The sequence below is a fragment of the Macrosteles quadrilineatus genome, unplaced genomic scaffold (genome assembly GCF_028750875.1).
Source record: "Macrosteles quadrilineatus isolate MER2022 unplaced genomic scaffold, UCM_ALF_1.0 Scaffold_4__1_contigs__length_99947679, whole genome shotgun sequence".
NCBI lineage: Eukaryota > Metazoa > Arthropoda > Insecta > Hemiptera > Cicadellidae > Macrosteles > Macrosteles quadrilineatus.
This window is the reverse complement of record NW_026542597.1, coordinates 65,636,116-65,647,697: the sequence shown is the minus strand read 5'-3', so window position 1 is coordinate 65,647,697 and position 11,582 is coordinate 65,636,116. Positions and strand designations below refer to the sequence as shown.

The window sequence follows — 11,582 nt, the reverse complement described above, 5'->3', positions numbered from 1 at the left end:
GTAACGGGTTTTGTTAAAAAAGGGTGGAATTTCAACAAATAATTCACTTATATCCCTTGGCCTCCAAACTAAACACCTAAGAGTTGGAAGCCAAGGGGTATAAGTGAATTTATTTTATTTTATTATTTTTTTTCTAGGACCATGAAAAAATACAATGACATTTTTTAAAAAGTCACATATCTCCCTTGGCCTCTCGACGCCTCAATTAGCTTCTAGATTTTATAACAAATAAATTGCGAAAAACCGTTTCGTGTTTAATTGGTCCAATGATAAGCTATGGATAAAAGATTGAGCTATAATGTAGTCAATCTCATCTGATAAAAGGAATTCGTTAGGGAAAACATCAGTGGCAACTTTAGGAAATTGTCCTGTATGTCCAGTATCTCTAGCCCTGCCTGTATGTATTGAATGAAACGGTATTTTACTGTACTTTAAGAAACAAAATAAAATGGGAACAGTGATAAAGCCAACGATTTCAATATGGCGACACATTCATAGAGTACAGCGGTTGATATTTTCCAACCGCTTTGAGTAATCAATATCGAAGCTGTTAAACATCATGTAAAATATAGCTGTTAACTAATTATTATGATCCAACAAATTTATTCGTACACTGTTTCGGAATGTAGAGTTTTTGGTAGTTATTTTCTATAAACTAAAAAATACAGTTTTTGTCGCTTTTTACTAAGAATTTCCTTCTTGAAATATCAAGCAAAAACCTAAAATTTCTTGGAAACTATTAAAAGTCTTACGATTAAAAGCTAAATATCAGTAAAAAGCTGCTATAAGTTTAACATTTTCTTCATTAGATCAAGGTAATTAAATTAAGAAAACAGTAAACGGGACTTTGAGAAATTCAACCTCGACCAATCTTTTCTTTATAACTCATTGAAAGATAAATTAACTAATATACAGTTTACATTATGTTAAAGTATCTTACTTAGGAACATTCACTATTCTTTTCTTTGAAACAAGGAGAAATGAAGAAAGTTAGGAAAGATTATTTTCAACACCCATTGTGTGTGTATTATATTTTAATTATAATTAACTTTGGTGTAATACCCTTTTAAAACATAATATTGGCCATAATTAATTATTTTGAATGAGGTCATTGTTAAACATTAAATATTGTCATGAAAACAATTTTTTTTAACCAGTTTAAACCTTTATGTTGTAAACTTATGTTTGCTTGTTTATAGAACATATATAAGTATGAAACAATACGTCTTAAGATAATCTATTAAATTGAAATTTTTGTCATAACATGATTAAAATAGTCAACCAAACCTATAAGTTAACATATACATCATATGGATTTTCTCTGTTGTTATTGTTGGTGTTATTGATATTTTTTATCTTCATTCCTCCTTTACACAGCACCTTTAAATGCTAATAATTCTCACTTAACTATATCACGTCAAAGTTCTACTAGTGACGCTGAACATTTTAGTAACACCAATCTGCTTCAGTCATGTGGTTTTATCTTTCAGTTTTTATGTACCCTCATTATCCAACTTGTATATCTTAATGTTTATGTGTACAGTTTATTGACCTTGAAAATATGTTAGGGATCGTATATTTTTCAAACACACGATCATTAATGGATTTTTACTGATTACACATTTATTATTTCATGTTTTTATAATGTGCATAGTAAATATGCCTAAAAGATATAAAAATATTACTTTCGATAGTTTAGTCATGTTTTTAGGGTTGCTTTTGGCAGTTAAGTTTATTCGGTTTAATGAGAAATAAAGTTTTTTTTTTCATTTCAAAACGTTTTACCTTGCAACAAACGATAAACGTTTGAAGATAGTGAAAAAATATAAAGTTTGTTAATCTTATAATATGAGTCGTGTTTACTTTTGTAACGGTTAAATATTGAGTTTATTTGACATTTTTAGTAAGGCTGGTTTTTGTGTGTGGTCCCACTAGTTTGAGTCATAGCTTGAATATGGTTTACAGTTGTAGTGGAGGGTGGAAGTATGGTCCCAAGAATATAATTTTTATAGCTGCTTCACAAACTGAATTTCAATTACTTTCCGTTGATGGAAAAACCCATCACTGTAATGAAACAGCGGTGTTCTGAGTTTAGACATATAACGCAATGGGTTGTATAGCATTGTCCTTGATAAGGTTTGGTTTAAATGATGGATTTTGACAGAAATAAGGTAGGATAAAATAGTACTGTAACATAAAATCATTCGCACCTGGGGTGGACTATGATATATTCTAAACATAACCAAGTTCAAAGTTTATTTCCTTCTAGTGATATATGACAATTATAAACGTCGTTTGAACCCCAAAACCTAAACGATTGCCAATAATTTCCCCAAAGGGTCATTATTATTTATGCAACTCGGTAATTCTATGTCTTATTACACAGCGATGAATCATGCTTACTCAGACATTATCATTACTACAATTTTCCTTTCCACTTTTACATTTCCGAAAGCAGATTTCCACATGCAGCACATGTTCTCGTGCCAGTCGCGGCCAGTGCTGCCAACCCGCGACCGCTCCGTCAACCATATGACCAGAAGCAGAATGACTGTCAGCAGTTGGTTCCACTGCTACAGGGTAGTTACTTCTCTTCTTCCTTGTCCTTTCGTGCAGTCACGCTGACGGAGAACGGGAAGGGGGTGGCGTCTTGCGAGAACCACGCTGACACGAGTCTACGTAGTCACATTTGGTTGTGATGCCTCTTGAGCAGATACTCTTGTAGAGCGTAGTTGTTGTTGTGCCCTGCAACACGAGTTAGTGTAAAGATAGAAGTAAATCTAGTTAAAAATCCTTCCGGTCCAACGCAAACCTGATCATCCATCTGACCATTGACGTACAGATGCTGTCAACACACAATCGTCCATCCAGTGGACGGTACAATTTCAGCCTAGTGTCTCTTAGAATAAGGAAATGAAGAAGAGTTTTAGCTACTTAAGATAAATATAGTGAAGAAAATAACACCTGTAAAGCCTGTATGTTCTTTTAATGGCAAGGCTAGAAGCTATTTGTAACCAAATTAAACAGTTTTTACACAATATTTACTGTAAATGCTTTACGAACTCAAGCTTGGACAATTCCCCTTCGAAACTACACGAACCTTGTGTCAATAGTTTGGTTTGAATGAAATGATCTATTCTCTGGCATATATCAAAATTATTTTCAAAGTAAAGAAATCTTGATTATACATTACAACCTAATACAAAGTTCTAAGTACTCTAGAGAGTAAGGTGTCAAATTCAGAAGCGCCTTTGGTGATTAGCAGACATTGCTAAATCCTGACTGCTTTAGTAATGACATAAAACGCCAAATACTGTAAGATCGTTCCTTATAAACTATATAAGATGATGCTCAGAGAGCTTAAACTTTCGTTGGGCGATCATTTAATGATGCTACCTAACAAAAGACTGATTTTAGGATGTAACAAAACCAGGGTTTGGAGGACCATTTCGTTACGATAAAAACTTTAAAAAGTCGAAGACGTAGTAGATAATTTTACCTACTAACTAGGCCAATGAGTATCATTTTTGAAAATATCAAAATGCCGTTTAAAACTGGCTCTTCTCTAAACATTCTTATAATTGGTAAAAAACATACAGCAGTACTGTGTAAGGGTAACTGGTGTTTCCTCGTACCCAAATCGTTCAAACTGATCGTAACCTAAGTTTTCACCTCAAACCAGCAAAAAGAATTTCAATGTACGATTAGTACCATTACACAATTTTCTCCTCCATTCACTAACAATATCACTAGACACCAACCCACCTTGTTTGATTGCGTCCTCCGGTATAAGTAGAGCACAATGACTATTAGTGTCACTGTCAATATCTGTGCTCATGACAGCAGACAGGTGACGATGATGTGCTGAGGGGTTGGCGTGGTGTAGTGGGGTGTTTTGAAGGCTGTTTTGTGCTTGTATTGTGGACACCTCGTTTGGCACTAACCGCCGGTTAGCCTGGATGGTTGCTCCTAAATTAAAAAGCAATATTACATTTCTCATTTTCATTTAGTCATGATGGAAATTGATGAATAGCCTTATAACTATTTTTCAGACAAATGGGAGTTACTGATAGAATCCGTGTTAGAGGTTCTGCAGTGGACGTTTCATATAATCGGTAGTTAAAATCCTGTTAAAATCCCCATTTGTTAAAATCCTCATTAAATCTACTTGACCTGAGCAACAAGAACCTGGGTTGTATCCGAGTATTTTAAAACTGTTTGAAAGTGGAAAATGTCATGTATAAATGCAATGTGTGATTAGGGTTAAATATGATTATTATACTTTATAATGATAGGAACATCCGTATATGCGAATGTCTATCAAGCATGCGTTACCAAAAAAATCGATCCAATACATTAAGAGTCATACAGCTTTAGAAAATCGTTCTGTGCATGAATCTTCATACCATTGGGAGCACTATTCCTGGGCTATTTTATTACCATGTAAAGTTTTGAAAAATTTTATGAATTTGTTATAATATAAAATTGTGTATGAATATACACTGTTTGAATATAGTTGAAAGTTTTTCACGTTATACTATCACACAGCTGTATTAATATATTCTTTAAGTTTGACACCCGTAGTATTTTTACTAAAAACACAAATTTTAAAGAAAGAAAACAAAAAAATACAACTTGTAACACTTTCTCAAGTGTTTGCATTAAAATGTTGGATTCTATGTTCAGCCCGTGAGTAGCTACCGGTACTTAAAGTTCATTACATCCCGTGTTTACTACTTTATCACGACACAGACTGCATACTCTACCTTGAGAAGAGTCTGACATCACTCTGCCATTGTTGTGCTCATGGCGGGAAATGTTTGGGGACTTGTTGGAAGCCTCTTGAAGATACAATCCAGCTCGTAGCTCACCTTGGAGTATTTTGATTTTTTGTATCATTTCACGGATCTCGTACCTTCAATAAGAAAATTAAAATAAGAAAATTGTATTCAATAAACGCGTCCACCTAGTTCTTGTCAGGAAAATAGATATTCAAAGTTAAAAGGAATGGTAACCATAAATGTTAAATACCAAGTTGTGTTTGTGAATTTAGTTAATTAGTGATTAGACATTGGCCTCAAAACCTTGATCATATGTGATTATATTTCTAAAAAGGAACTTAGACTAAAAGGAATCCTTATTCAAGTCTGTATCGTATCAATTAGGACGGACATTAATTGCGCCAACTCATCTTAAGTCAGGTAGTTGGGTATTCCTGAATTGCGCCAGCTACTCCAGGGAGGCACCCCATACGTTCATAAACTGTGCCAAGTGGTGGACCTCTTTGAATATATGATTGGGTGGGTTAGGTTAGGCTGGTAAGGTTAGATTAGGTTAGGTTAGGACGACACTTAAACAAGGCAATTCCTTCTGCCGGCAACTCACCCCTACCTTGCTTGGGCTTGGCGCAACTAAGGAACATTTTTGGGACCATTTCGGGGCTTGCCTTTTTGGCGCAATTAATGCACACCGATTAGACAGTGGCCTTAAACCCTTTATCATAGGGGATTATATTTCTTTTAAGGAACTCGGGCTGTAATCATGACTGAAGCCTATTCAAGTATGTATCATACAGTTTAAGTTAACTATATATATATTTAATGTTAACAGTGAATAAAACGTATATGTCGCAAGAAATTACGATTAAGGTATGTTGTGGTATGCATCTATTGAACAACACGTTTTGTTAAGGTTATCGATACTACTGTGTCAAACAATATTCCACGACAGTTTAATGAGATGGGTGTGTATTTTACAACTAGAAAGTTCTTTATTTTAATTTATCCTTCGTTTGGAATTTTGCATATTACTATATCATGGATCCGATTAGTTGAGTAGTTACATGCTTCCACTCATAGTCTGGGGCTGTAACTACATACAAAAGTGTATTGTATTTTTCCACACGTTGAAAGTTAATTCTACTCCTTGCTATCGTTACTTCAAACCATACCTTAGAATTCCGAGGAAGCACAATTTGAGGAAGGCAATAACACAGTATCCCAGGACGAAGAGGATGTCAGCTGTTTGCCGCAGCCACATGAGCAGTCTCTCCTCGCACCCGTCTCTGTAGAAGCTACTGGCGTTCATGCATTTGACACTGCCAACGCCTGGCTGCAGGCACAACAACTATGCCACATTATCTTGGTATTTCAAATGAAATTTGAGGCATTAAAAGTGTTTCTATATACAGATTACATAATATTGTTGAAAACTAGGGATGTACGTCTGTCTTGTGTTTTAATGATGTCAAAACCCCTAGTCAAAGATTATTTGACGTCTAATGAAAAGATACTGAGGAAAGTCATAAACGTATTACAATTTTGATTCTTTTACTTATAACATAGTCTAGACCATCAAATGTTTAAAGTAGGACATTGGGATATTAATTGCTTTTCCTAATAACAAAATTATAATATGATGATTATTTATAGCCTTCATCAACGTTTATGATACTACACGTTTTCAAGAATAAACCTTCATTCAGCTGATTCAAAACAAGAAAGTAAGATTTTACCTTTTAAAATATTTTAGGTTTATTCGCTACAATATTTCAGTTATTGTGGTACTGTAAGTTTTTTTTCCTTTATATAACTCCGAACAACACTACTCAGTTGCCATTCTTTGTTGCAATGAAAGGGAAAAGTATCTTTCAGTTGTCAAAAACAAAGCGTGATATATTTTGTTCATTTTTCCAGCCGGTTCATTAACTAAATGTTCCAGCATCAATCATCAAAGCTCTTTGAACTGTTTGACTGACTGCTATTTCTATTTATGTAGTTATTTGTTAAAAGACTAAAAAATGTGACTACCGACAACAGAATAAACAGAATTAGGCTATTAATTTATTGTATGGATCTACTGTATTTACAAAATAATTGATTTATTTGTATTCATGACTCAAATATCATAGATATTTTCATTGGTTAAATAAGTTTGCTTTGATATTTAAGTATATCAGCACTATGTTTAGTTATAAGATATAAATCCTGAAATTCTTGAATCATGTGTTGATATAACTATGTAATAATCAATGGTTACATGATGGTATTTCAAAAGCCTCCAGTCAATAGCTATAGAAACGCTTTACAAGTAGATAGAAATGTGCACTGTTTGGTGAATGTACATCGTGCTTGTTTATTACTTTATTTTGTCAGTGGTACCAACCTGCGCCAGTGTGGTGGGTTGCAGCGTGGAAGTTGGCACCAGTGTGCTGCTGGCGGTGGTTGTGGTAAACACAAAGTGCCTGAGGGCGGCGGCCACTGGGGGTGACTCTATACAACAGCTGTCAGGGAGATACGTCACTGGAGGCGTCATCGTCACACCGTCCGGCGACGGAGACGACGACCCTGCCATACCTGTAACATGTTATATATATTTAAAAAAACATATGTAACATTAATTTTTTTTAAGATAGATGTAATATAGTGCTTTTGACTTAATACACCTCTAAATTTTCATCCATAAATAATATTTTTTACTATAGGCCTACGTCCATCTATACAGGATACCCATCCAATATAAAGAAACATTAAGCCTACAGTCTACAGTCTTAGATACCTTCGATAGCTCTCCTGGGCTCCAGGTTCTTTCCCGAAGACCACTTCTAGGGTACCTAGAATTTTCTTTACTCCTTTAAGAATGTGGATATTTATTCGATTTATTAGGAAAACAAGCCAAACAACCCCAATTTTTTGCTGGAGGTGTGAACTGATAAATCTTGTGAGCCAACCGACCGAAAAAAAAACAATTCACCAAACATCTAACGTACATACCAACCAAGCTATTATTTGCCTCAGTGACAAAGTAAGTAAAAAATAAAAACCAACTGATTGGTAAATCCCGGTACATATATTTAAACCTAGTGAAAAGCATCATAATGGTGTAGATGAATTGTTGCCTTGAAGAGCCAGCCTCCAAAACAAACGCGGAATACATAATTGACAGCGTTTTCTGTTTAATTTCAATTTCGATTATCATAATGGAGATATGCAATGTTTTACCATGCAACTATTATAAAAACAAACTTTGAAAATTATGGCCCATACAGTGAATAGACAATTATTGAACACTTATGCTCAAAGACAACTAACTGTTTACTAAAATTTAATGTACAGTTTTAAAGTAAGATAAAGTAGCATATTGAGTGTGGATCTGAAGTGGTCCTTACGAAATAGCCATTCTGTATGCCCACACAATCCTTTTTCTTACTTTGAATGAGTTGGAAATTTTAAGTAGGACTCGAGGAAACTTAGACAAGGATCTGAAAGCAGCTTACGACCGAGTAAAGTAGTGGCAAAAATAAAACTCTTCAATCTTGCGGCCTTAGAAGTAGGTACACCAGTGTACGTTTGAGATGACTTTAGTTCAAGTTAGTCAATAATTATGTTTACTTAATTATCTTACTAGTTAAAATTTTTTAAATATTTTACAGTAGAAGCATTTCCAAACACCAATTCGTGAAGTTTGAAGGCGAATTGTAGTCTATTATAACAATTTTGAAGTGAAATATTTTAAAACACCTACTAAATTTATACAAAACCGCTAACGAGGAATACAAGTTTAAGATTTTACCTAAAAAGCCAATGTTTCTGAATTAGCCTTTCACTCTGTTCAAATTACTAAGTGTGATATTATAGATTTAACATATTTTTATACTAATATAAATATTAGGCATATTCCCCTAAAATTCAATATGAATGTATATATAAATACATTAAGTTAGCAAGGGGTCACTAACACTGAGTCCAGATCAAATAGAATCAGAGGCGGAAACTTGAGACCAGCTTGATTAAATTGCGAGAGGATTTGTTTGAGAAGGCTCGTATAATGCCCATGTTTGTTCACTCCTGTTTATTTTTCTCAGAAATCTCAGATTTCAGAATCGTTTCCCCATCTGAACATTTAAGTAGTTTTTGCCTGTAAAATAATTTTATAGGGAATTATAAATATTTATACAAAGTACAGGGGGCTTTCTTTTTATTTTTAGTTTTAACCATGCACATATAACACGTAAAACATTTTCAATGTAATTAGTGCAATATTGTTTTATATGCTTTAAATGGACGTACAAATTATAGTATTTGTGATAATTCGCAAACAATGAAATTTTCTTACGTCAAAATCCATAATTTCATAGCAAAGTACTCTGTATAACAAATCGTCTAAATTGAGTCCTACTTAGAAATTGGACACTTTATTTTCAATACTGTATAGTAAAATAATATAACTTTTACGGATCATGCTATAAAAAAGGACATTAAAAAGAACATGTTAAAGGATCGTTATGGACTGGTAGCATGCATGGTGTAAGATAAGAAGAAGTGTAAGAATAAGACTTAAAAATGTATGTGTCATTCTTAGTTAAAATAATTTATAGTCATTATTTTACTTAAGTGTATGTTTATTGCGTAATCGAAATTGTTTAACGTTTTTATAGTGGTTTAAGGGAGATCCGGATCGAGTTGGCCCTTTAAAATGCTATTGTTAACCAATTAAATCAATTAGTCAATTTCATAAGTAACCACTATTCAGTTGAAACTGGTGTACAGAATAACTCAAGTCATAAAGAACAACGTACCCCAGTGCAGCGTGACGTTGCGCTGATAGTCGTAGCTGCTGTCTACACCACAACACTTGTATTGTCTCTGCACATTGTCCCACAGCTCGGTGAACACCGGATCCACGCCGTACTCCAGCGCGAGTCTCTGCTTCAGCACCGGCCTGAGCTCCTCGGTGATGCGGTCGAAGCGGTAGACCCACACGATGCCGAGGATGGCGTCGCCTACCAGCAGCACCAGGATCAGCAGCCAGTAGATGTTGAGGAGGCGCTCGTTGAGTTTACGCGCTCCCAGGCAGCCTATACACTGCAGCACTCCGGACTGGGTGGCCAACGCGAGGTAGGCGTAGAGGAAACTGGGCTGGGTCAGGGACAGACCTGGGACGAGCGCTCGCTTTGGCTCCACCACAAGAACCTTCAACAAGAAATAAATACTCAATTAATACATTGTTATGATCTATTTTTTGTAACAGTAGACGTTAGAATCATGTTTTAGAAAATAGTGCTTTTCTTTTGAACATCAAGAATCTAGATGTATAGAAGACACCATATTTAAAGTAGTTGGTTTCATCTTTCATCTAACTTACGAACACGTTTATCTTGTATAAAATTTAAACTATGGATAAAATGTGGATATAAAGTTGTGTTTGGCTTCAACCGAGTCATCAGATGTAGATTTCTAACACACAATTTATTTGTCATCCTCAGTCTTTAGGTCGAGACTATAGGATGGTCAAGAGGGCTCATTCTCTGGTAGGAGCACGAAAATTACATCCAAACACATTGTGGAATCTAATGATACCGTACTCAAAAGCTGATTAACTTAAATGAGTTTATTTATATATGGATAGTTTAAAATATAAATGGAAATTCAGAGGCAGCCATAATGATGTTGTCTAAAGCTATTTTGTTTCAAAAGGTTCATTTAATATAAATAGTAAGAAATGTTACATAAAAAAATAATTAAAATAAAATACTAGTGGTTCTTTTGTTGGTAGTTAAAGACGTTACCTTTGTTGCGACGATTGAGAATCCCAGCACAGAAATGAACAGGACGGCATTGCATGTGTAGATCCACAATCTGTAATAGCGCATAGCCTTGGAGGGCGAGTAGGAGAGGCGGAGAGGGGCTTTGAGCGCGCTGACTGGCTGCTGAGACTGCTGGTGATACTGCGTGGTCACGTGTCTGTCTAGCAGCATCACAGTCATAGTCGGGTACTATCTGAAACACAACAGTGAATAGTATCTAAGACAAGCTGCTGAGATGCTGGTGATACTGCGTGGTCACGTGTCCGTCTAGCAGCATCACAGTCATAGTCGGGTACTATCTGAAACACAACATGGCTGCTGAGACTGCTGGTGATACTGCGTGGTCACGTGTCTGTCTAGCAGCATCACAGTCATAGTCGGGTACTATCTGAAACACAACAGTGAATAATATCTATGACTAGCTGCTGAGACTGCTGGTGATACTGAGTGGTCACGTGTCTGTCTAGCAGCATCACAGTCATAGTCGAGTGCTGTATGAAACACAACAGTGAACAGTCTAGGACCAAAATATATTAAATATACCAAGTTTTCTGGAAGAAGACCCCCAATCACCCTTACTAAGGGTTGGGATGCTCCTAAAAAGATAGCAAGCAAGTCTGGATTGAATCCTTGCTTGAATACTAGTAAAATTAGTTCTTCATTTTTCGCTTTTCTTTCAAGGAAATGTTAGGGGAGTAGGGAATGTTAGGTCTATAAATAAAATCTTGCTTTAAAAAAATAATGTATTGAATAAATCACTATGTGTTCCGAAAAGATTGTTATATAAATATCCCTCAAATCGTTTATCCTATAGGTTGCCGTCGAGTCAGACAGTTTGTGGCAGCGAGGAGGTATCGATCTGAGGTGTAAAGGTCACTTGCTTTTACAGCTGCAATCTGGGGGCACCGAGGCTAAATATACACCACTAGTAACATGCCTTCTATCTAATTTATTTAGGTTTTCCACACAACGTGTACATATTTTAGCCAAAATTAAA

The 11,582-nt window shown here is 35.3% G+C and overlaps 1 protein-coding gene across 3 annotated transcripts in view; it reads right to left on the bottom strand.

Annotated features, from left to right (window-relative positions):
* Positions 1-209: 209 nt before the first annotated feature.
* Positions 210-11,582, bottom strand: part of LOC128993502 (CD82 antigen-like) — a 74,299-nt gene continuing 62,926 nt past the window's right edge. Inside the window, exons 3-9 of one of the 3 annotated variants that reach the window (XM_054417454.1) lie at positions 10,568-10,778; positions 9,578-9,971; positions 7,165-7,355; positions 5,951-6,126; positions 4,767-4,915; positions 3,766-3,969; positions 210-2,745 (exon numbers count right to left, since the gene is read on the bottom strand). In XM_054417454.1, coding sequence (XP_054273429.1) covers positions 2,684-2,745; positions 3,766-3,969; positions 4,767-4,915; positions 5,951-6,126; positions 7,165-7,355; positions 9,578-9,971; positions 10,568-10,765 — 1,374 coding nt within the window. In that variant the 5' untranslated portion in view covers positions 10,766-10,778 and the 3' untranslated portion in view covers positions 210-2,683. The remainder of the gene's footprint in view (positions 2,746-3,765; positions 3,970-4,766; positions 4,916-5,950; positions 6,127-7,164; positions 7,356-9,577; positions 9,972-10,567; positions 10,779-11,582) is intronic. The other 2 variants (XM_054417457.1, XM_054417455.1) reach the window with 2 other exon arrangements.